The sequence below is a fragment of the Dermacentor albipictus genome, chromosome 10 (genome assembly GCF_038994185.2).
Source record: "Dermacentor albipictus isolate Rhodes 1998 colony chromosome 10, USDA_Dalb.pri_finalv2, whole genome shotgun sequence".
NCBI lineage: Eukaryota > Metazoa > Arthropoda > Arachnida > Ixodida > Ixodidae > Dermacentor > Dermacentor albipictus.
In genome coordinates, this window is record NC_091830.1 from 17496354 (window position 1) to 17523526 (window position 27173).

Below are 27173 nucleotides of genomic sequence, written 5' to 3' on the forward strand. Positions count from 1 at the left end.
AGCCACCCACCACCCTCCTCCAATTTGTTGAGGCTGCTCTGGATCCTTCTTGACAATGTCTTTGAAATTTTGACACTCTTCTTAATTGTCTTCACAATGGCTAGAAGTCTATGCCGTGGAGACATCGTGTGCTAGCCATGGTGTTCAAATTTTTTAACTAAATGTCTTTGCTATTGCTAGAGCGTATAGCGTTAGAGGCATCAAATGCTCGCCATCTTGAAGATGTCGAAACTGTAGCTTGCCACAGCTCTAGCTGCTTCTAGCCTGCTCAAACTGTATCAAGCTAGCGAGCAACCAACTTGTGCTTCCTGGATCGCCAGCTGTGTATATTCATTGAGCAGTGAAATCAGGAGACGGACACCAGTTTGGTCCCTTCCGTATTTCAAAATTTATTTCTTCGACACTTCATTTTGCAAAAAGAAATCACAGAACACAACAGGGAGCAACAGAACAGCAAAGCTGTGAAGAGGAAATTCAACAACTGAGACATCAGAACTCGACAAAAAAAAAAAAATGCACACGAACGATGGCACCGTTGCCTAGTGCGAAGTGGTGACATTAGGGGCTGCTTATTATATGAAACAATAATTCAATCGTGGTCATGCAGTGAAAAACTATTGAAAATAACAGCACGAACGAAAGCAACACTGACATGTGTGGTGTTGCTCTACTAAATGTGGTTAAACTCCAAATGAACGCTTGCCCACAGCACGTGTTCACCGCAAGACTTGCTAGGTATAATAACGTGCCACCGTCGGTTCCATCGAGCTTAAACTCGGCAACAGGCGCGAAGGACTGAAGTAACGCAATACTGCCCATTCAATTATCGTTCCACTGAGTGATTTACGCACACCATTTAACAATTTCTAATGACCGTTACAATCTTTATGTGCATTTCCTGCCAACAACTGCGCTCATGGGCTTGCTTCTTGCCACTAATACATGAAGACTGAAGTCATGAAAGTAATGACTCCGCTTCAGTGAACGGAATGGATACACCAGTCACGGTGTGGCGCCAACTTCATTTCTTGTGACACTGCAGGATAATGTAGGCAGTAAAGGATAAAACTAATAGATCCATATCTTTTACACGTATTCGCAAAAAAAAGACCTATGTGACGAGAATTTAACAGCCTAAAATCACCACCTTTGAATCGCCGGCCCCTCATTTGCATAAAGTAAATGAATTACTTGCACAGAAGGTTGTGATAGAGAGCAGGCAGAGTGATTGTGATCACTTGTGCGCTTGTTGCACAAGCGGTGGCCTTGCATTGAATGATATTAAGAAACAAATAACCGGCTAAAATAAGTAGCAGATTTGAGAGTCTTATACGAGCATGAATGAATTCAGCAGCGGCAAGGATGACCCATTCGGCACAGGTAATTGTAACCTGCCAAAATAAACGAGTAAGATATTCAAGAGTACAACAAATAGAAATTCACCGAATGAAGCCTTAGTCTTAGCCGATAGGCCAAATCATACTGTTGACTGCGCCACCTTTGCGTCTGAATGCGACAAGCGAAAACTGGGAATGAATTTTAGCTTGCAATTTTGACTCCACATGTAGATTTATTTCGACTTAGGTTAGGAGGCACTAGAAGCTTAAAAATAAATACCGCAATTTCTTACTGCTGAGTTATGGGGCGTAGCGGTTTGGCGCGCAGCTGAGCCTAATAATAAAAAACGAAGATGAAGTGTTCCAGTTTCAAGCAAAAAAAAAAGTGATTGCCTCAAGTCCTTCGCGTGTTGCCAGTGGAATAAATATGCGAAAAGACCTTGGAAGCCGAAATGTGGTCGCCATTTCTGCAAGTTCAGCGCTGAACTAGACACACTGCGGGGGGACAGGCGCTATAGCAACCAACCAATAGCACCGCGGGGAGCGTCAGCAGCGTTCCATCATCCACAGGAAGGAAACGGTTGGTGTGCACGGTACACGGAGCAGTATAGAACGGACAACTATAGAGATGCGCGCGGGTTCCACTTTCCCGCGCACGAGATGACGACTTCGGTCAGCTACTGTAAGCCATTGAGAAACGCCAGTTTGTTGTGTTCTTTTTTTTTATTTCTCTCTCTGTCTTTCTTTGTCACCGTTGCATACATCTTCGCAACGTCAGCGCACTCGCCGGTTTAGTGGCAAACTTTCAGCGCAGGGTAAGGAAAAATAGATCTCATGGGCAGTTTTCGAGAGGTTTCTTACTTTTTTTTTCTTTTTTCATTCGAACGAAGGTGAACACGCGGTCCTGCATTTACAAGTGGTGAAGAACGCGTGCACGCGCACACACGTACAAGCACTTCTCTCGCTCTAAGACAGCAACGACTGCTTGTCTAGCTGCAGAGACTGCGTTCACTGCGCGGGAATAACAACAACAGTTCGGGACAAGGTCATTGCCACCGGGCCTATAGAAGGAATGACGGCAGTCATGTGGCAACCGCGGTACAGTGCACGCTGTCGAAGACGCGGGTCACAGCCCGGCGTCGCCTGTTGCAAGCTCGTGGTTTGTGGCGCCAGAACAAATCTGCACGGGGTGAAGAACCGCTGTGCTGAACACTGCACATAAATTGGAGGGAACATATCGCCTTTTTCTACAGCGTCACCTGGGTGTGCTGCTATCTACTCTTCGGTTGAAACTATATATGACAGTACCTCTCCACCCCACCCCCTCTCCCCACCGCAAAAAGAGAAAAGGCAGACACGCTAAAGGCTGCGAACGTTGGTGCAGAGGTTAAACGCTGCATTTGAGGGCTCCCTACTCGGCATATTCAGCACAGCTTCATTCAAGTAAGTGCATCACGCGTGGAAACATGACATCTGACTTCCACTCAGCGGGAAACATCTTCAAGCTTGCTTATATAAACAACTTGAAAATAGAAACCAATCTTAGTGTCCGTACACGTTTGAGGTTTGCAGAATACTGGACATGAGGGAAGGTAGCAGCACAGCTGGTAGCATTACTTTGTGGTGGTTTGCTTCATTACAACGCGACAGCACAATTTCTTATTTGGTGTTATATAGCAACTTCATACACAATCATTCTGTTGCCAATGCCTTTTAATTGATTGGTTCAGTAGCCCATAGCCCGTCAGAGCAATAGTAATTTGCACACACCAGTGCAAAACGAGCAAGGTGGCTGCTCACATTTGCACCTCTGACATCTCGTAAATGCCAGTATGTCTATGGTTATTATGAGCTTTGCTTCTTGCCTGTTGACTTGCTGCTCAAAATGCTCCTCCACAGAGAGCCAACACCGCAAACATGCTTGCTGGCACAAAACAGCAAAGGCAAGTGGGTACTGTCAGCTAACATTTTAGGGCATTAGTGGGCTTATCAAAACTCTTTTGCAGTGCAACCAAGCATTTTTTACCACAGGCGACGCCGGACACCGAGGAAACGTGCCGAAACTTTGACATGTGACGCACAGGATGTGACGTTTGGCCAGTGAGCCAGAAACAAAATGCGCAGTCAGGGCTGTGCGAGTACAAAAACGTTTAGACGTGACGTTGGGCGCGGTGCATACACGGGAGCTGCGGGGCAATACACGTAATTTATTATTCCTTTTTACATCAGCACCCTAGTGAAAAAAGACACTGCAAGCGCAGCGCACAGTGCACTTTCAGTTCTTGAGAGACAACTTGATAACTAAGACAAAACTAACCTAACAACTCAAGAGAGGAGGGGGCACGAAGGCGTGTCAAAAATTAAGAGAATCAACAGCCTTGCTTTATTTGAACCAGCGAAGAACCACTCAAAAGTTCTGGCCAGTGTTTCTCTTTCTTCCTTTAATAAAAGTTGATAGCTGCCAAACATTGCACCTAACAGACTTAACAGACACGGTTGGTATAAAACTTGGTAGTGAACCTTCATTCTAGCCGATGGCTAACTACACCACACAAGTATGCAATTGCCGTGTCCTTTTGCGGAGGAGCCGTTAAAATTATCGCTCCATGTTATCACGGAAATTCGTAATGTCATCAACATGTGGAAAATTCTTGCACCTGACCTTTCACAAATTCCAAGGTTTGCGCAGCAACCAACATGTGCAGTCCCAGAATAGTTCTCAACATCAGCAATGAGCCTGAACATGCCGGAGGACACGTACTAAAGCTTTCTGCACCAGCTGACGTTGGTGAAGCCAGCCTGTGTAGCCTTCGAGATGCCTACACATTTAATGCTATTGTAGAAACAATGCCTTGAAATGAATGTTTTTTGTGCCACGTAATAAAGGCAGTAAGCATTTGGGTGAGGCTGTCGATAGCATGACATAGATGCAAAGCGTATTCATCAATCTATCCATTTTGAAATGGGTGGCACGAGCAAAACGCAGAAGGAACTAACGTGAAGGAACAACTTTTTTCTTTTTCGCACGAGCATCAGCACAAGGACACAAAGACAAAACTCTTGGATCCGTTCACCGCCGCCTCAAACAATATACGGGGCGTCGCATATAACAAGACGGGAATCCGTGCCCCTGCTTTCAAAAAACACCGGCTAAGCCTACAATCCTGTGGTCTTCGAAGAACAAGATATATGAGAGCAAACAGGCGGAATAACAGGCGTATTGTAATATACACCCTCGGCCCTAGGGGCTCGACTACGGTCGAACAAGTGGTCCAGTGGCATGTTTTTATACACTTTGGTTCAAGTAGGCCTCCTAGGTGTGTGGGTTACTTATATGCTACATCAGTCAAGCTATACGCATATGTATAATATTTATATGTATTTATAGTGCCGCCACAAAACTACATCTTAAGTGGACATGTTGGCCGGCCTACCAGAAGTTTGTGTGCTTGCAGGACAAATAATTTGATCTGCAATGGGAAAAGGTAAAACAGGGATAAGGTGAGGTGCTCCCGAAAGGTAATGCTCCAAAATGTTCTCTACGTGTGTCGTCCCCCATCCGAGCAAGCTCTAAGACTCCTCAGTGTTGTGTCCCTACACCTGCCACATGTTCTTCAAAAGCTCGCACGAAGCAACAAGGATTACGGTGGAGATTATTGCAGTTGCATTTCTCTCACTTCAACAATCGTGGTTCCCAAAGCTCCCTTCACTAAAACGGCTGCAGGAGGATTCATCCCAAAGAACTACGCCGCATCAGCGCAAACGTTGATATGACAGCCCTCCAAACATTGAAGGTCTTTTTTTTTTTCTGTTCCTTTGGCAAAATGCACTTTGACTAGAGGGCTCTAGACATCACACTGCAAGGTGTTTAACCTTGTGAAGACAGGCAAACACTAGTAACACACATAGCACCTTCATCAGCAAAGGCTGACTTCACTGAAGGTGACCACAAAGCATCATGCTGCATTGGCTCGTGACTCTGGCTAGAATACAGACGACTCCATCGCCAGACAAGTTGAGACAACAACGTCAAAGGATCCTTCCTTTTACACCAGCTCAAGTTTCATGGGAATACTAGCTGGAGAATTGACTTGTCTTTACTTGCTTCTCCTATCACGGAATTATGAAGAACTATGAATTATGAAGAAAAGGCATGAAGATGACAGTGGTGTAGCGCTCTGCAAGGTGACAAACATGATTAGTGGGGACAGCAGTCACCGTTATCGATGCACCATATCATTCACATAACCCTGAACAGATCATGCAAGTATGCTCTTGCGTCTTCTAAACCTACTTGACGTTGCTGTCACACTTTGTCGGCAGCTTGATGCCCCCTGCGGAGCTACACGGTGCTGTCATTGTCTTTGTGCTCAAGTACTCTGTAACAATACGGAGGCTTGAAAAGCTACGAGTAGTTGTGGCGGCCAACTTGGCTGCACACTGCTGGCACAACAATGCTAAAATTTTGCGGCCTGCATCTTTCTTTGTCTCAACACAGTTTAAGTGTTTTTAATGTTTAGATCACACTTTTTTTTCCCATGAAAACTTGAGTGGGTCCTATTCGAAAACACACCGAGTAAAGTGAAGCTCTGTTGGGATATCTCTCACAAACAACCCAATAAAAAAATGCACACACATAGTTTTCATTTCAAGTGCACATGACTGGAATGCCAGACGCACACTGCTTGTCACACACCCCCACACAGTAAACATCACTGCCACCGCTTCTGCCACCTTCATCCGAGACGTTGAAGATGCATACAGGTGCGTGCAATGTTTGCTAGCGCCCTGTTTGGCCTGACAAGCGAAGTTAAACTCTAGACACAAATGCAACGCCCTTTCTGTAACGTGCAACTGCCGGGCTCGATTCCACAGATGGCGCTTCCCTCAATCACTGTCAACGAGTCAACACACAAACACCCATTCTATGCCAGGGGCTTGAACATGGCACCAGAACCAAACACCTTTGGTCCCATAAAAAACATCTTTCCGATCGTACCCCACATGGTTCACTTCAAACAGTGCAGTTTAGACAGCATGACAACAAAGCTAGTAAACTGAAACAGTTAGCCTGCCCTTTACAAACATTGGCCTCTGTGTACGTCCTCATTGTTAGCGACACACAATAATGTCAAGACGAGCTATGCCTGCTGCAGACAAGGTTAGGCCAAAATGCAAGATATGTCAACTGAGGGCCTTTTTGTGCCAGCTACCGAAAGCCACCATTGTCACAGGAACTGCTTACAGGCACAAACTACCAGTCAGGCCTACAGCCCGATTTAAGCTCAAAATATTTTAGTCTACACAAAAGTTAAAGCACTTAAAGGGTTGAAAATCCTAAAGCACCCAAAACTAAACTTTGTTTGTGAAAAGGCGAGGCCCAAAAGTAAGTGTTCGGGGGTAAAAAAAAGTAAGACCAAGAATGGGTATCAGCACACGCCAAGAATGTGGCCATTTTTTAAGAAATCACAGTTTAACTAAAAGAGCACCTAACCACATGCACAGAAAAAGCAGCAGAACTGAATTCCACCCCCAAGCATTAATTGATCCAAAAACTCATCTGTGTCAGTAGATGTCACCTGCGGCAACGGCAGACAATACACGTACAATTTTGCAGCAATTGAACAGTGGCACCCTGTGACACACACAGTGAGACATGGCACATAATGCCGTTTTCTTAGTACAGTCAAGAGACCATCTGCACATTGCTGCAAATTCTACATATTATCCAGTACTGTCACAGACGAAATACACTCATTTATTTGTGTGCAAATTAGCACATGCAAGTAATACGCCCAAACATGGCATTAAGTTGCATACACTGCGAGATGCTTCCTATGCATGAAATACGAGTGTGAATTAGCCACCAATTCAGCTGGAAAAGCAATGTATACACAGTGCTCCTAAACATGCAATATTAGGTTAGAGGCTTAAAAACTGCCACACAGTATAGGCTGTCTAGACAATAGAAAAGATAGCCATGAATAACAGTAGCAATGCTGATGGCGACATCTTGTGACGCTTTGTCCAACCACAATGCTTTGGAAATCTTTTTGTCATACGTGTTATTGTCAAAGGAAACAAAAAGAAAAAGAACTGCATACTAACAACTATGTCTACTGAAAACTTCTTTTACACACCAGCAGATAAGCAGAACATGATTTGTCACTGCAATATTAGCTCTCTGTCTTTTGTGGTTAACCTCTGCACCACAAGATGGTGCCACCAATGTGGCTACTCGCAAAAACATCTCCTGTAACCCAGTATTCTGTAAATGGCCAATACATTTATGGACAATCTAAATTCTCCTCATGAATTATTTCAAATACCCTAGCCTTAATTCCTTAATCGCAAAGTAAGAATTAGTGCACAAAAACTATTTTCATAGGGCTTCTTTTGCCTCTTTATTCATCTCAAATGAACATAAAGTAGCTTTGCAACATAAAAGCAAAATGAACAAAACAAGAAAGGTGCACACCATAAATCTGCCATTTTAGGGAGTTGGAAAGCCTGTGTTTTCAAAGTCAATGGACTTTGTAAGGATAGAGATATAGTATTTCACTGGGAAATGAACGAATAGCCATGAAGCAAGAAAATATCCCCAAGCTCTTTGTACAAAATATTTTTTCTTAGAAGTTACAAATGTCAAAGGAAAATATGGCAGCCATTTGTTAGCACACTACTGCCGCCATTCCACGCACTCTGTAATAAGTTCCAAACGAATTCACGTAAACCGAATTTTTACGAAAAACCAAAGGCTGAAGCACAGCTCCTAATGTTTAGGAATTCGTGTTGCATGGACATTATTGTGGTGCCTACGATATTGCCAAGTGTCTTTTAGAGGGTTAAGCTGTGAGCTACGATTCAAAAATGCTGCAATGTAAAAGTGCAGTCATTTCATTTAACGTATACGCATATCAGACGGGTTTAAGTCTTCTTTCTATGGGCTGTTGCAAATTGACGCAATCAAATTTATGGACTGCTTTTGTTAATGCTTGGATGATCACACCATGGGCCAGAGGCGATTCAATATCTCTTGCCGAAACAAAGTGGTTAAACAACACAGCAAACAAACAATTGTATTAGAAACACATTGCATATAATTGTATGTGCGCAAGCTAATGAGACCATTGTACAAACATGATGGAGGAAGCACTAAGCAATTTCTACATATACTCAGTATCACTTGTGGAAACTTAACTTCACAAAGCTTTGATATCTCAATGAGAAAATAACAGGAACATTACCTGAACGTTAGGCTCAAATGTAAACGCAGTCCATAGTAACCGGCTATAGTGACCAAGGGCCGAATTCACAAAAGTATTATTTCATACGCCCTGCCTGCAATTGTTCAGCCTTATTGCTAAAGTTGAATCTCATTACAATGAATCACTGGATATAACGAAATAAATAAAAAAAATCTTTTAGCCAAAACTGTGTAACAAACAGACTTGTAACAAATATTGGATATAACAAAGGTATCGATGTTATTTCGTTACAACAATGTTTGTCTGTACGAATAGTGTGCATAATGAATACTGGATATCACAAAAGAATTTACATGTAGAGTAATTTGATCATAACAAGGTATGACTAGTCAAACCTTGTTATAGCTAAGCCACGTCCAACACAAAAATGCCTTCGTTATATTCATTATGAGCATCTTCATTACCTGCTCATATCGATGAGAAGTCTCAGGTTTATTTCATTATATCTGATAATTTGTTATATAGAGGTTCAACTCAGTCAGTGACAACCTACGAATTCAGCAGCAAGCACGTCCAACTCAAACAAAACTTGCACAGATGCAGCAGCCAATTATACATGCTGATTTCCATAACGTCCTGGCTGGGGCGAATTCTTTACAATGTTTGCATCTCTCAGGAACTATGAGGCACAGAGGGCAGGTTGTTACCAAGTATTATATCCCCTTCAGGCACCAATCAACTCTACTCGTTGAAAATTTGGTATCACCACATATTTTTTCTTTAGTAACATGCCACATATTGAAAGCTTACAGAAAGTGGACTACCTGTGAAAATTCTCTGCAGAGATGTCAGTTATGATAACATCAACTGTTTTTTGTCTAGCTCATTTGGAAAGTGGCCCATCCGGCCTCTCGAAATATACGCCTGATGTAAAACATTGCAAAAAACAAGAAATGATGTGAAACCACTACACAATGACAGACTGAAACAGAGTAAGCACCAAAACGTCTACCTTCCAATTTGTTTTACAAAAACACCTTACACATATTATTCAAACTTCAAGCAGAGGTGTGTGTTCTGCGAGGGTGTCAAGATGTTTGCAACAAATTTTCAATTGTGGTACCTTTCTCAGTGGTTTGGGTTTTAGCGTACTATATTTTGGTGAGCGCAATTATGCACATGGCACCTGGAGGGGATATGGTGACTATCACAAACGGCTGGTACCACTTTTTTTTAAAAGTCGCCGTGTGGTATAGAAACTGCTTGGCGAACATGCACCCAGATTTTCAAGTTCTACAAATATTGATACGAATGTGCTGCACTGCACAATAATAAATACATTCACTGGTGTGTCACGTCTTTGCGGAATGACAGTAATTCACTGCAGCATAATGAGCAGCTTGTATTAGAAAAGAAATGAAAGCAACTGGTAAGAGCCTGGTAGGAACTTAAGGCAGTCTTAACAGCCATTTGTGTACAGTTGAAGATCAACTGAGCTGTGAATAAAGGAACAAGGCGAGTCCATATTATTGAACGTGTTGTGTCCAAAGCTGGCTAAGAGTTTCTTGAGTGCAAACGAAGTCGACTCACAATAATGCCCAAGTCAGACAATTAAGCAATTCTAGTCAATTCAAACCAGTTTCAAAAGTATATTTTCTTTGTTAAATTTACAATGATCCTCACTTCAAGCAAGGCCTTCGGTTGATTAAAGTCATAGCCTTCCCGCAGAGCAGCCATGCACACAAAAATGACAAAAGAAGACAACATTGCTATGCTGTGACAAGAAAATGTGCTGATAAAGAGACCAACTCAATATTGCTACTTTCTTTAGAGATTTTTCAGAACTCAATATGTCTAAAACATGTCATAGGCTTCCATAAGATGCCTCGAGATTGACCTTGGATGTCAACGCATATGAACTAAAGAAAACATGTGGAATATAACAACATTCGTTTGCACTAGTACCCATTTCGGCTTATCATGAGAAGCCCACAAATTTCCTCCTGGAGTAGCCAAATGCATAGAAGTAATGTTTCATTTTCTGAACTGCACATGTGAGTACCTTAAAGTGCAATTCAAGTGGTTCTTTTTTTTTTTCAGGCAATAAAATTTAGGCAATTCAAGAGTACTATGTCAGAAACCTGCACACATAATGCCAGCACAGATACCTTGAAGCCATCAAGACGGGTGAATTAAAAAAAAAATTGACACACAAAAGAGTGCAACAGAAATCATCAAAAGCAAAAACTTCAGTACATGCAAGTCACTTTGGTGAGGAAGGAAGAAATGATTGATATACACAGGTAAAAATAAAGTAAGCAACAATAACAACAACGAAAAATAGCAGTCTGCAAAGGCATATAAAGCATGCTGCCGTTGAAGAGCTGCAATTGGTGGGTCAAACTTGGCGTCCACACGAAAATCCCTCGTCCTTCGACTTGCGACAAGCGAGTGTGCATTCACATTCTACTGGCAACAAGGAGCTCGTGGACAAGAGCTTTCAACTGGGCCAAAAGGAAAAGCCTACAGAGGACACACTACTACACAGGGGCAAGGCTAAGGCCTGCCAGCCTCTGAAAAATGCCTTGGTCATCCTCCAGCCATTGCTGCGGGGACTAAAAAATAAAATAAACAATAAGGTGCACCGCTTGAAAGTCAAACACGTATTCTTTTGGAGTTAAAAATGCGTGTTTCTTTTTCTCCTCCTCCAAGGGGGGCAGTCGAAACAACTAGCTCTACTACAATTGCGCTGCTATTGTACAAGGGCTAAATTACAAAATTGTACAACGTAATGCGAGAGCGTTATATAGCGTAGCACGTTTCAATGAAACTACTGCACCCCTCCTTCTTGATGAAGGGAAAGGGGCTGTTCCGCATAGGGACCACTCGAGGTTTCGTCTAGTATCGCCCAAAGGAGGCGCTAGCGTCATTCTGTCGGCATTACCTTCCACGCCACCACATGGAAGGAGCCGCTGGTGACGTTAAGGCCAAAGTTGTTGAGGAGGATGGTGCAGGAACGTTGAGAAGGCTTTGCATGTTTGCCTGCCTCTGCTGTCGCCACATCCACGTGTGACAGAGGAACGCATTCTACGAGTCTAAAGTGAACAGAGGAGACTCCCTTTTGACCACGACAAACTGCACATCGTCACTGACAAGGTGTGCACATGTTCAATGTAAGGTTAGCCAGGTGAAAGACTTCAGGACCGCCGTGGTGTAGATGGAAAGGTTGTGAAAAACTTTAAACACAGTGCAAGAGTTTCAAAACGCCACGGCAAACTTGTTTTGCTGAGAATCGCATAATGAGGCAAAGGGCGTGCAACCATAAAAGAAGTGTGCAAATTATCCAAGATATATGCGTTAGGATGTGTACAATGAGAACTTTTAGCCTGTTCATTACGAGACAAAAAGCAGTCAAGAAAGCAGAGCCGCACAGAAACCAGTACCACGCTGCCATGATCGCCGAACTCTAATAAGCGTTTTCACACGCGACATGACAAAAGTGGCAAGGCAAATCGCTAGATCTATGAGCCTGCGGTTAAATCGGGATACAACATACCTCAGTAAATGAGTGAACATAGCTTGTAAGCATCTTGTGCTCGAAGGAGCACAGCATTGGAAAGCACCAAATATCTAAGCTCTTGGGCAGCTGCCAAAAAGGTGTGCCATCAGATCACTTAGCTGCCAACTGATGAACAATTCAAAGAAGCGGTAAACCGAAACTTCCGCTCCCTGCAGCAGATACAGAGTCAATGGTGTCACAAGAACGGGAGTGCGAGAAATTGTCAAGGCTTATTTATGCATGTCAAGTAAGCTCACTGAGAACCCATGCGAATGTCGTCCGCAAAGGATCTGCAAGCATGTTCCAAATATATTTTCCAACGAGGGCTAGAAAGAATATCTGAAAATTCACGAAGCAAGGAAAACTAGTGTGCAAACATATTTCAAGATAAAACCGTTAAAAGTACCTTTTCATAACGCCCCATGAATGGCTAGTACACTGCCAGGCCAGAATGGAACATAAAAGCACAAGCTGACTTAAGATGACTTAAGATCATAACTGACTTCCAAGATGCAATGCTGAAACACAAACCAGTTTGTGAATGTGCTTGCACGTAACAAGTCGCCACGCTAAAGCACCAATTGCACAAGCTGCATCAGTGAAAGTTCTTCACGTGAAGAAGCATGCATACTGGGTCTGCATAAACTGTTTATGCTCCGTTCTGGCCTCACATTACAAACTGCCACATAACCCTGCCTTCTCTTCTCCTCGGGCCTGTACCACCCTTCTTTCGCCTCCTTCCATTGTCGGACGAGAACAGAACAGTCTCGCGACTCGGCTCCTCCTCCTAACATGTGCTGCGATTTTGACTAAGTGGAGCTCGTGCGGCCCGCAACCTGTCTCTCTCTCCCATAAGCTGCATCTCACGTAAGAGCTCTGGCTGCCACTTAGGCTGAAGCCTTGGCCTGGCTTGCTCAACGCAGTCTTGCAGCTGTGGCTTTGGTGTCGGCTTCGTGGTTCCACAGGAACGACCGAGGAAGGGGAAAGCTGAGGCCCTTGTCATTGCGGGGCAGGGCGCCAGCGTTCAGCTGTCGTCAGACGGCTGTCTCCCGATCCTGCACGAGCCTTTCGAAGTGCTCCTGGCCTGGGCACAAAATTAAACAGACAAGAAATGCAATGACGCAGTTGTAATTTGCTGCGGAAATCATTGCTAGGCTATTTGACATCCAGTGTGGGATCCCATCCATCCCAAATCATACTCTTGCCATTCATAAGATTACTTCGTCCATTGCGTACAAAATTCACAATTGCACCACCTAATCTGCAATCCTTGACTGCCTTTTCTTCCCTTCGCACTTATTATGTTACTCTAATAAACCACCTGCTACCTGCTCTATGCATTAAATTACTTGCCCAACTCGCATCTTTCAAAACCTAATCTCAACTGAAGTATCAGCTACACCTGTTTGCTCTGTGATCCATACCACTGTCTTTCCATTCCTTAACATTATGCGTACAATTTTTCATTCCATTATACATTGTACTGTCCTTAGCTTCTTAAGATTCTTAGTTAGCCTCAAAGTTTCATTTGTACAGCTTAGTATCGGCAGAACGAAAATGATTGTACGTTGGTAGGATACAGCAATTGCGACACCGCAGAAATCACAAGATACGTAACAGCTATGCAGATACGGGTTCATCATTCTTACGTATGGCAAGGACTGTGCTGTCACCGAGAGGGCCCTTGCCAGGTCACAGATTGCGCCAAAAGAATTCACTGACGAGCTATTTGTTACAATCTTCTTGGAAGTCAGTGACTGTGCACATCATTTGTGTTCCTATATGTCCTGTCTATTCACAGTGCACAAACGTCATTTTCAAAAGACGATGTGCACTTTTGACGGCTCAATTCAACACAATGTTGACAAAGGTGATGGAAACAAATTGATGGTATTGCAACGTGTGCCAAGAGCGGCAGAGGGAAACGGTTCGGTTAAGCCTCAGCTGTCTAAAAGTTTCAACCTCGCTTAATCGTGGAATTTACAGTCCCAACACAATACATGGGCTATTAGCCGCGAGAACTTGGAGTGGCGCCCTGTCGCGAGTGACGCCACGGCCAGGATGCCGCTCGCTCCGGCTCACTCCAGGTCGCTCGACTGCCACGCATGCGCGTTCCCTTCCTGTGTGCTTGGGGTATCGGTAGCTTGAACCGTACTTATTGAAGGGTGTGTCGGCTTCTTTCTGCTGTGATTCCTGAACCACAGTTCCTTCTTCAAAAGCGCTTGCGTCGAGAAAATTTGCAGCCTGAATATCGCGAGCTATGTAGTGTTGAAGGGATCTACTGGTTTTGCAATTAATATATGCACTGTGTCTGTCCATAAATTTTGCGTAAAAAGAATGTCTGCAAATCACATGTAAAGTAGTGTATGATGCTTCGCCAAACATTTAACATTCCCTTAGTACTTAGCTGTGAGAGACATTGCGTTTTACATGGAAGAAAAATCTTGGTATTTGGTGTCAACATGTTATCCGTGTTAGAAAGACACTGCCCAGCGAAGCTGTCATCATGATTCTTATCGCTCTGGTGAGTTGTTCTATTCAAACATGACAACTTTATTAATGCGTAAAAGAAAGAGTTTGGCGCGCATTTCGTATGAAAAGTTTGCTGCTACTTTCACCGCTCTCTGAAACAGGCCCCCATAGAAAGAACTGCTCATGGCTGCTAACACGACGGCGCGTCATGTAGAGTATTTACATAGTTAATTCACAAATACCATGGTAGCAATCACCTGAAAGAAAAGTTTCGTGGTTAAGATTGAGGGCCAATCAATTCCAAGTGATGAAATGTTTCATGGTGGCCCTCAGTAGCCTTTATCGAGAATATGGCACACCCCTCACGTATGATAGCAATCAATTGTCGTTATGGCGAGACACGCATTGTTCCGAAACCCACCAGTTCACTAAAACTTCCAACTGAAACCATGAAGCAGATTTTTACAGCACCAATTGCCATGCCTAAAGTATACTCGAGGTACTGCAGCACAGCTTAGGGTGCCTAGAAAAGGAAAATTCAAGCACATTCTGTCTCACCATGTCTTGATCCAGTGTAGTTTAATATTACAAACAGAGAACTATTCGCTTCGTCAGTACATAAAAGAGAACCTCACAAACCTTCATAAGGAAGACACCACACGCCTGACACATTGAACTTGAGTTTTGACCCTCCACCAGGGAATTATATCTTCAATATCTCCCATATTACTAATGAATGACTCTTCTACCTCTTTCTGGCTGCAGCCATATAGTACAAAAGGCATATTTCACTAAAACATTTGGGCCAAGCAGCCTGTGTCAGGTCGACAAACAGATTCGTCATGCCTATTCTTCAAGCAGCAAACACCAGTAAATTGCTCAAGTGAGTTGAACGTGTAGCAATGAGAAGGGAATATATATTGGTACATTCTTTTTCGTATTCTGCAAACAGCTGTAAGCCTCAATTAGCTTTACTTCAAATTACTGCTACTTAAAAACAACATGTGAAGAACCACCTAATTTTGAGAGGCAATCAAAGAAGCAAGTGGTGCTGGTAGAATCTAAACTGCAGTGTTAATTAAGTCCTCATGTTACTGTCGAGCGTTTCTGTGAAGAAATGCAAACATCCGATATTATACCATTCACTACTCGTCGTGAGAAAACTTCTTTTAGCGGATCAAAATCAAGGTAACTGTTGTAGAAGTGATATACAGCCAGCGTTTGTGTCATACTTGTTGCGCCGTGGCAGGTATGGTGCCATAACTGGATTCTTATATGCCATCTTATTGCAGTTGTCGATCCGTGCATGAAAATCTGCAATAGGCTGGTCTGCACTCTTTCGGCTGGCATTGTAGTGCTGCCTTTGCGAATTGTATTGTCATCTAAAAAATAAGCTCTTTGAATAAATTTTTTCAAATGATGATGTCGCAAAATATATTTGAGACGAGATGACTGCCATAAGTATACAAGCAGAGGGTGCGAGACTGAACAAACCAAAACACTGCAGAAGGTGCCTGGACACCACCCAAACTGCAGCAGATGACAGGTGCGAGTCTGTGCACTGATGTCATGAGAGCAGCCCTGTAGTTTGTTCTCTGGACTAATAGGAAACACCATAGTGCTTTGGATTGATTCTGACTGCTTCACCTTCTTTAAAGCCCACCTGTAAACTGTACAAGTGCTACTGTCTCTAGACCTCTTCGAAATGAGGCCACTGTGGCTGGGAATTGAACCCTTGAACTCTTGCTCAGCAAGAGCCAAACACTACAGCTCTTGTGACCCTTCAGCGGAAGTCTAAATGTTCAAGACAGCCCCAAATTACTTTCATGAAAGCAAATATATATGTTTAAAACAGACAGACTATCATAACCACTTACTTTCCAGGTATGCTGCCAAGTCCTCATCGCCGGCTCTGGCAGCCAGCTGCTTCGCTGTCTGTCCCTAAACACAGAAGTGAGAAGATGACGAATAATTCTTCATGATTTCAGCTACTACATAGCAGTCAATGAACCACAGTTATAAACATCGGGGATAGCAACATGTCGTGGAAAATTATTGAAAAGGCACCTTTAAATGTCACGCACAACATTACTTACTGTCCCACGAGCTAATATATGCCACAGTGCTACAATGAAAATGACCACAAAGAAAAAAAAGTTGCTAAAATATTAAAAACAGCAATAGGTAATGCTTAGAACGTGATGGCCAAAAGTTGTCTCCAGAGCCTTTGGTACTTAAGCAAAAGCATGGCCTCTGAGTTTGGCTTCTGCTACTGGAGCCATCGCTGTTCAATGAGCGCATTAGACATGACTAAGCAAAATAATTATTACCATGAGAAGTAAACAAACGCTTATAATTAAGACATATTAAAGTTAACTAATTGAGCAGGTGAAAGACACACACTGATTCATGATACAACGTGCAGCGCTACCAGACGAGAACAAAGAACAAAAACGTAGAAGCTACCCAATCAGTACGGCAACCAGTGAATGTCAGGCTATCCAGCCTGTCAGGCTATTCAGACCAGCCTGTCATGCTATTTAGACCAGCCTGTCAGGCTGAACACCCCAAAGCAATCCATAGATTATGAATGATGCAACAGCAGGAGTGCTCTGGATTAATTTGGAGCATTATTTGGAGATATTTAATACCCACCAAAATCTCGGTACACAAGCATTTTTGCATTCCATCTTCACTGAAACGTCACTGCTGCAGCTGGCAATTGAACCTGTGACCTTGTGCACAGCAGGAGAATACCACAGGTATGGGCATTATGGCAACTATTTCATTTGTTCTAATGAATTCATAAAACATTTAACATACATGATACCTAAATGAAACATACTAAAACACACAAAAAACATTAACAATTATATAAAAAAATAATGCACTAGGCAGCTGCTTGAAAATAAGTTGCTATGTCTTTTGAACAAACTTATATGATTAATTTATGAATGAAATTCCTGCTCATAGGAGAGTCAACATTTTCTTTCAAAAGATATCTATTATTGTTCAGCCAAATGTACGGTCAAATCTTGATTTAACAAACATGGATATGATTGGTGTAAAATGCTTGTTGTGAATATCAGCACGTAATGAACGCATGCCAGCAACAAATATCAGATACAGCAGACATCCAGTAATTTAACTCCGGTTGATTCAATCTTTCAGTTAATTCGATGCCAACAAAGGTCGCCCACTGGTGCCCATGCATTTCTATGGGCCCAAACTTTCGTTATTTAGATCCTAAAATTGGCTTTTGCCATATAATTCAACCTTGACCAGTCAGCACAGACACACCTGAGTGCTATGGTGACCACGACAGCGAGCCCTTTAGTGGTAGCACGTCTTGGCAGAGCATAGGGAACATTGAACACGTACAGTATTTACCAGATTCTAACATGCACCTTCTTTTTTTTCAAGAAAATTGGGCCGAGAATTGCTGGTGTGGTGCAATTGAATATGAAACAAACAAATACAATTGAATACAACCTTCTCGGTACTTTTCCTATGCCCCCAACAATCTCAGCTGCTGCGCATGTGCATGATGCCTATGGAGGACTGCGCAAAGCTACGATGACATCACGTACCGATAAGTGGATCGCCTCGCCATTGGGTTTAGAAGGGCTATCAGCGCCTGCTTTGTTCAGTGAACATGGCAACCCTGTCCTGACGATGACACCTAATGTGCCGCCTTTCGTGCAGGTTGATGGTTGAAAAACATGCTTTGCCGACGACTGCATCATTTATAACAAAATTCCATCGAGACAAGACCGAGAAGAACTTAACTCAAATCTACAAAAAATTAAAACATGGTGCGACGATTGGCAAATAGCCATAAACCCGCAAAAATCAGTCTCTATGTCTATTTCATGCAAAAAGCATACCCTTAGTTACGCATACTACATTGATGACAACAAACTCGAGAACGATGAAAAACACAAATACTTGGGTTTAACTTTTACATCAGATTTATGCTGGAATACACACACAAAAAATGTGTGCATGAAATCACTTAAAGCCCTGTGGTCTTTGAGGTGGAACCTCAATCGGGCAACCCCTGAAATTAAATGTCTTGCTTACAAAACTCTAGTTAGACCAATTATTGAATATGCTAAAATTGTTTGGGACCCAAACACCATAACTAACTTTTCTAAACTTGACCGAATACAGAGGCTAGCTGCCAGGTTTATATTTAATAAATATTGTCGCATCCGTTCTCCAACAGTTATGTCAATTAGCTGATCTAGCACCATGTGAGCTCAGAACTAAATATGACAGATTAAAATTCCTCTTTGAAGTTATTCACAATCAAGTAGGTAATAAATCTGATTATTATTTTGAGCTTCCTATGAATGCATCAACGAGGCATCGTCATAGTATGTACCTTCCTCCTCCACTCACCCGCAATGATTGCTTCAAGTTCAGTTTCTTTCCTAGAGCGATAAGAGAATGGAATTTGTTACCCGACTCTCTTGTAACCTTGATGTCCTTAACTGCCTTTTCGGAAAGTCTTAAAAGCACTATTTTTTGTAATAACACGTAGTGAATTGCCCAATATGTATGCATTTATTTTACATGTGAATCTTATTGGGTCTATGACGATGCAGAGCCAAATTGCGAATGGTTCCTTTATTACTTTCCCTTGTATGTTGTATTTCATACGTCTTTTCCATTCTAAGACAAGCCTTGTGAGTCAAAGCTTGTAACTCGGTCGCATTCTATGTTTCTTTTTTTCGTTTTTATTCTCCACTCCTGTAATAGCCCTAAGAGGGCTGTCAGTATAAATAAATGAAATGAAACCAAGACCGCCTTCACGGCATTTGTATTCTTTACCACTAAACCCGGATGCATTGCGACGAAGCCGATCTCAAAAACATACGGCTAAGCTTACTTTACAAAACAGGCTGCCCATTGTGCAACACATATTAGACCTCTGCCCATTTTCCTTACTAAAAAATTGGGTGCAGACATAATTTCTACTTTGTTTAGGAGCTTTAATGTCATGTTTAGATTATTCTTTTACTTTGGACACGTAAAAAATGGGTGTACGTTTCATTCGAGGGTGTGCTAGAATCAGGCAAATACTGTCAAATGAATCAGCGGTGTGCTTTGGCATTCTTTCTGCATCTCATTTAATTTGACCCACTGGACAACAAAAGTCAATTTCGTCACTCATGTAAGGGTCGAATGAACAGAAGCTGACTGTATAACAAAGGCATTTTCGTGTCGCATGCAACTTCTTTACGACAAGGTTCGACTGCATAGCCAATCAACCACTGCCCAAATTATAAAAACCAAGACACGAACGTACATTTTTGTATTGTATTGTGTTGTTTTTGTGATATATGAATTTACCTTGAGTATTTTTTGTCTACAAAATTTTTCAAAGAGTGACTTCAGCAGACATCTGAATAGTGTCCTTCGTCTTGAGTGATGACTGCACTTCTCCCAATGTTGAACATTATGTGGTTAAAGTTGTCAAACTCTATGGAAAGTCTGTTGAATGCTTATATTTTGCCTGATCCATCTGGCTGAAATGGTGCCAAAGCATTTTAATTTTTTATGTGTCCACAAGTCAACTAACGAGAGATGACATTTACCATAGGCTCCTCAGCTATTGTGCAAATACATAACGGTGAAATACCTGAATAAAATGAAACTACTAACACAGGAAATGTAATAACTTACCTGGCAGTCTGCCTTGGACAGCGATGCTCCTGCTGCTACGAGCATGCAACAGATAGTTCTTCGCTTGTACGCCGCCGCCTTGTGAAGAGCCGTCTGTCCTCTGTTGTTTTTTTTTGTATCAAAATTGAAACACAGTTATGAACCGCTATTCATGACCATGTTTAAAGTACTATGGCAGCAAAAGGTGCACTAATTACAAAAGGTGAGACAACTGAATAGTGTATTTATTTTATTATAACGAGAGGGTGCAGTTGGAGGATTCCAGAAAGACAGTTTAAGTATCTGCACTAATACAGGGCGATATGAGTAGTCAATGAGTTATTCAGACTCAGCGGGGATTATCCTAAACACCTAATTATCAGAAGCCTGCTGAATAATCGGTGTGTTATATATGAATCTCGCCTTAAAGTGTGACTTCACGGCAGCGCGAATTTTGCCTTACAGTGTAGCTTCAAGGCAGCCCGGTACGCTTTGCAGTGAAGCTACACTGTAAGGGGAAATTTGCATATAATTCACACCCAGCCTTTACTGTCCACTTTTTCAACGCAGTGCGAGTTACACGTGCGAAAATACGGTACTGCCTACCCTGATAAGGTTTACTAGTTGCTACAATTTGTGCTGCCGCATAAAATTTGTATAGTCAGAAATGTGCAGCTGGTGCCACCATATTGAAACACTAATTGAATCTATTATCCTCGCATATAAGGTGAGGAGTGATTTCGAAGCTAAGGATCTGCAAAAAACACCTTGCCTTATATTGTATACCTACGATAAGACCACTGTGTGTAAGAAAACAGGAAACAGCCAGTCTGCCAACTTACCTGTCTTTGTCCACAATGTCCAAGATCACTGGCGGCGCTGCAACAAAAGTGTGCATGTGTTAGGCACCAGTCAACAGTAGCTTGCATAAATGATTCAACATTGATTGACTCAAGTCTAATCTGCAGATTAGCAGGCGACATAGGCATTTATTTCAACCTAGAAAATGGAAAACAAAAAAAATGAGATCAGCAGCTAGGGATGAAATGAAAGAGCAGAAACATTCCTTTCCTCTTGGTCTGGCACACACCTTAGGGCGTGGCAATTCATGCAGGGTTTCACATACTTCACTCACTGCAGGAGTGGAGACATCTGTGCGAAAAATTTCAGGGGCCATAGCAGGCACTGCTGTAGCGAATCTGGACTATGGCGCGATTTCGGGTGCGATCGGTTGTACGACCATTCGCATTGGCAGCCGCACTCGACGGGTTCTCAACCAAATCCGCCGCATGAATCACACGCCGCGCATGCGACCGACTAACTTGCTGAATATTGTCGTGTGACAGCTGCATCGGTCGGACGACCGCAGCCAATGACAGCGCCGGTAGCGTGAACGTCATGGCCACGTGGTAGACCCGGTGGGGCGGGGCCGGCGAGCGGGTGCCTCGCCGCTATGATCATGTCTGTATTATTTTTTCTCCCTGGTCGAAATGCGGGCGTCTTTCGCCGCTGATGGCGGCACATAATTCGGCTACAATTTGTTTCTGACACAAAATAACTTATAGAATAAAGTGAACTCGAACGAGTGCGTGTTATAAAACGTGCGAAATAGTAAATCGTTGGCGTGATTTCTACTAGAACACGATCAGTGCAGACGCGCTAGCAGTCGTCAATAGGAAGCGGCTCACCTGTCTAGTGGGCTTACTCATCGCTACTACCGGTAAAATTAACCACATTTTCACTTAATAGAAACATAGATGTTCAGCCATTGATTGTGCTGACGAATTTAGGCGCTTTATTATGAGCTGCGGACGCATCGCAAGGGCCCTCGGCCCCAGAAAGACAGGCGGCAAGCTAAGCCTACGGCGTCTCCCAGCGATCGCAAGCTCGCCTGGCATGCTCGTTCGCTTCTGTCGGCGCCAATGAAATCAAATGGGCTGCAGTTTAAGCAGGACATAAATATGTGCGCACTGTGCCGACTAACATAGGCACTTCGTTATACGAGCTGCAAGCGATCGTGCCACTAGCGCCACCGGTGTCGGATTCGAAGGCCGAGTGAGCTAGGTATGCCTGCCGGTTCCTAGACATCGGCGGCTGTCAACGGAGCGAATACTGCTAACGCGGCCTTGCGGAAACGCGTCTACAGGGCTCACATAGACGTGTTTATATTGTCATCGTTTGTTTCAAACAAGAGAGCTGTGCAAATACGTTTGCTCTCACTTTCTGTTCAAAGTTACGCAGCATTCCAAACTTCCACGCAGGGCCGCCGGTTCTGGGCGGAGCTACCCGCCACTCGCTCATTGGTACATGTCCTGAATCGCCGCATGCGGCAAGTCGCACACGACGCGCCGTACGACAGACCGCATAAAAAGTCGCACCATGTGTCTCACGCTGAAGATGTCCTTGCGGTGACAGCAATGTCCACCATGAGAGCCTGTCGCAGTTAACGAGCTTAAAGAGCCAAAAGAGCTGTTGAATTCTACCGATTTTTATTACTGTGCCCTAGCAGACATTTATTCGTTTAGACACGCACCCACGTTTATCACAGTTCCACATAAAACGCACTCACCGCTGGCGACAATATACCGAACAACATCCTTGTGTCCGTAGCGAGCGGCATGGTGCAGTGCCGTCATCCCACTGTCGTCCGTCGACAGCAGGCTGTGACCACTGTCACAAAGCTGCTTTAGCTGTGCAGTCATGACAAGGTGAAAGAAAAGAATAAAGAAATGTGAGTAGCAAGTACTTCAGAAGGATGGCTTGCTGCATGAGTTGCTATTACACTGTCGAGGCAAGAAATGTGAAAAATACAAGAGTTGATGCAAAGGTGAGGAAGACGGGCACCAGTGTTTTCTGATACCATTTGTGCTGGCTAGGTACAAAGAAAATGCACGATGTGAGATTGAAGAAGCATTTTTAAATGCGAATTATTTCTTGCCGAACATTTGCCACTTTGACAGTACCTATCTATCTAGCCACCTACAACTTGGTGCTCTCATTGTCGTTCTGGTATGTGCCACAATTGGCACAGTATGACAAGAGTGTATAAATGATAAGTCATGACATGAATATTATGACATGTATCATGTAGATCATGAAACAGTCACCTAGGTCTTGGTGCTCTCATGGTCGTTTAGTTAACTTGGTATGTACCAAAATAGGCAGAGTATGACAAGAGTGTATGACAGACATAAATGATAGGTCATGACATGAATGTCATGACACGAGTGTCATGTAGGTCATGAAACAGCTGCCTACGTCTTGGTGCTCTCATGGCTGTTTCGTTAACTTGGTATGTACCAAAAATGGCATAGTTTGACAAGAGTGTATGGCGAACGTAATACATAGGTCATGACAAGCGTGTCATGTAGCGTATGAAACAGCCGCCTACATCTTGGTATGTACCACAATTGACATAGTATGACAAGAGTGTATGACAAACATAAATGATAGGTCATGACATGAATGTCATGACACAAGTGTCATGTAGGTCATGAAACAGCTGCCTACGTCTTGGTGCTCTCATGGCTGTTTCGTTAACTTGGTATGTACCAAAAATGGCATAGTTTGACAAGAGTGTATGGCGAACATAATAGATAGGTCATGACAAGCGTGTCATGTAGCTTATGAAACAGCCGCCTACGTCTTGGTATGTACCAAAATTGACATAGTATGACAAGAGTGTATGACAAACATAAATGATAGGTCATGACATGAATGTCATGACACAATGTCATGTAGGTCATGAAACAGCCGCCTATGTCTTGGTGCTTTCATGGTTGTTTCGTTAACTTGGTAGGCATCCTGCATACTGCTTCGCATAACATCGATTCCGACAGGGTGCGGGATGTGCCGGGTTTTTTTGATTAACAAGTCAGCTAAAATGGGTGTCACCAAACTATCTGTCATGTTGCATACCTCAGAAATGGAATATCTGGATATGCATCATTGAGCAGTCCGTGTTTTGTTGCCTCTTACTTTTGCCTCCAATTTAAAAAAAAACTTTCTGCCACGTTTGTCCAGAGTATATATATATTTATGTGATTTTAATAAAACTCGGTTGTTAGCACTGTGTTCATCTTCCTTACATTCGTATGAAGTTTTATTTTTTCCCGCTGCTTGCACCAAGAACAACAACTTGTGGATGATCACCAACAGCATCATTCAAGAGATGCCATACAACCTTTCACACCTATTTCCCCTTCCAAGAAAATGCTTGTAAAATGTCAAATGTATAACCACGAAGAACAACTACCCTATTTACTTGTGGAAGACCCACGCTTTTTTGTTTTTACATCTTTGCAGGGAGTAGGAATTGGGCATACGAGTTACTGCCAAAGCTGTGGACGTCACAAATAATGTACAAAATATAATACAAACACTTGCTACACTCTGTGCACACATTTATTCATGATTAGCACCAGCTATCAACTTCCATTTCATTAGTCATTGTTCCACCACTCAATTTTGCTTGCATCATTCACAGAAATTTACTGTATAAGATGATGGTCCTCGGTGCTGTCTGTGCTGTTTGACATTCCACCCACTTAAAAACTCTTAGCAACAGTACTAAAAGATTTTGAATGTCATGTGTTCAAAATGCAATGTTCGGCAAAATTTTTTTTCAATATTTTCACCCGAAAAGTGCAAGGTGTGGGTCTTACATGAGGGCTAGTCTTACGCAAGTAAATATGGCATACGAAGCAGACAAAAATGAAGCCAAGGAAAGCATAGCAGAAATCGTTTACAGGCCTTTTAAAGAGACTTTCGAATTATTTGTGAATGAGGGGTTATAATGTTCATATTCCTAATAAAGCAAAAGGGAAATGAAAATGAGAGAAAAGACAACTCGTCGCTGGTGGGAGCCGTACCCACAACATCAGCATGATGCGTGTGGTGCTTTGCTAGTTCAGCTACGGCGGTGCCTGTGCCTCCATCCACTTTTTTGTGTATTTACACAGACCTATTTATAACATAGCCCAGGAAGTGCTAGCCATATCCACTGCTGATGATCGTGATGGATCAACAACCATAAAGTCACAGGTGTCACATAGTGCATGGAAGCTTCTGGCCAATAAAACCCTAATATGCTATTTCAAGACACCAAAGAGCCAAGAAAGAAGGTGCCATGCAATGAGTGATAATAAACAAGAATTTCCCTCTTGTTTTTGGCTGCTATATCACGTTTGCCAAGATTACAACCCTCAACTCTAATAAATTATACAGCTATATATAGTGTCACATGGTAGTGACGTGTAAAGAACACAGTAGCAATACTGTGGAAGACGAAACTAAATTTTATTGGGCGAACCTGTGCCCATGAAAACAGGCTACACCGAAAGAACAGCGACAGCGGCGAACACAGTCGGCGATCCTCAAAATCTGATCAGCGGGTCAAGCGCGTCGGCTTTTATACATCAGTCGTCAAATGTTCCAACGTAATCGCTGAGACCTGTGTGTCTTCCACAAAGTTCTACACCATTCACATCGCGCATACATGCAATCAGATTACGCAAGGTTCAGTGACAGACAGCGGATAGAATCATCGATAACATTCCAGACACTTCCTATACATGCAGGCATGTCCTGGACTGTGCGTTAACATTTGTTAGGTGGTGCCCGATGTAGATAAACAAGTACATGTGTCAATATATTTTATATATATATATATATATATATATATATATATATATATATATATATATATATATATATATATATATAAAGCTGGTCTACGGATTTTCTCATTGGCTTCATTGTCGCTGGCTTTGCATTGTTGCAACTAAATACCAAGTCCTTTAACCAGCGAACAGAGACCTGACAGGCAAAGCCGGCTCACTACTACAAAACTTATGGTGAAAAATAACTCAGTGTCTTAGCTAAACCAGATTTCAAAAATGCAGTAGTTGTCTTTGACGCAACTTGACAAAGTTGCAAATGAAAAACTGAAGCTGATTGAGTTATTCAGGTTAATATTACAGGCATCATTTCTTGACCAGTTTACACAATCTTCCAAGGATTGTGAAAAAAAAATGTGACGTAGTTTAAACACAATGCAACAAAACCCAACAAAAAACAAAATATGGCTTGAAAGGGCACTGAAGCGCTTTTCGAACATGGTAAGGAAAGATTTGCAATCTGCACACAATGCTGCCACGAATGTAGAAGAGAAATATTTTGCTGCGAGTAGCGAGGAATCCACAACCTCGCATAATAGAACGTTTGCCAGCTCAGCATAAAGCTTTGGCACAAGCCTTCGTCCAGCAGTGCATTTAAGCCAGTCGCAGTAGCTTTACGCATCAGCAACGCAGCTCACATCAAGCGTGACGAAATTCCAGATGGAAAAAACAAAACAAAAAGCAAAGCCTGAGTGTAAGGGCAGGGCTACCAGTTTCATTTTTTTTTTTCATACAAGGCACTGAGTGAACGTACCCTTAAGAGATCCCCCAGTTTGGCAGCCATGATTACTTCTGCAAGCAGACACAGGGTTAATATGTTATTCAGATGCAACTGGGAGTGATTAGCACAGCAAACAGATGCACAGATGACACAGCAAAAAGCATGAAGCAAGCCAAGCATACAAGGAGCAACAAACAGTGATAGAACAACAAATGTCACTGGAGCCAATGTTTCAACAAGGGGAACTTGTTCTATGACTGTTTACCACTTTAAGAAGAAGCTTTAGCTCGGGCCCAACTTCAACGCGGCCTATTCGAATACATGTAAAACGCAAAAACGCTTTCCTGAAAAAACCCCTGAAGCGATTTTAATGAAATTTGTTGCATTTGAGAGAGAAAGTTAAATTCTAGTGACTGCTGGAAGCGGAATTTCGATTTAGAGCCTGAATTTTGTTTCAAGAATTTTCAAAAATTTGGAAGTTTGAAATAAATAGAAGCACGACGTTTAAAAATTCATAGCTCTGCATCA

General features: G+C 42.7%; 1 protein-coding gene across 10 annotated transcripts in view; it reads right to left on the reverse strand.

Moving 5' to 3' along the window:
* Positions 1 to 7722: 7722 nt before the first annotated feature.
* The window catches only part of LOC135911500 (eye-specific diacylglycerol kinase-like), a 481563-nt gene continuing 462112 nt past the window's right edge, over positions 7723 to 27173 (reverse strand). For 8 of the 10 annotated variants that reach the window (XM_070526840.1, XM_070526838.1, XM_070526836.1 and 5 more), the window contains 6 exons: positions 26679 to 26716; positions 22816 to 22936; positions 21089 to 21125; positions 20268 to 20367; positions 16454 to 16517; positions 7723 to 13188 (listed from right to left, as the gene is read on the reverse strand). In XM_070526840.1, the coding sequence (XP_070382941.1) occupies positions 13139 to 13188; positions 16454 to 16517; positions 20268 to 20367; positions 21089 to 21125; positions 22816 to 22936; positions 26679 to 26716 (410 nt within the window). In that variant the 3' untranslated portion in view covers positions 7723 to 13138. Of the gene's footprint in view, positions 13189 to 16453; positions 16518 to 20267; positions 20368 to 21088; positions 21126 to 22815; positions 22937 to 26678; positions 26717 to 27173 lie in introns of those variants that run through there. The other 2 variants (XR_011508884.1, XR_011508883.1) reach the window with 1 other exon arrangement.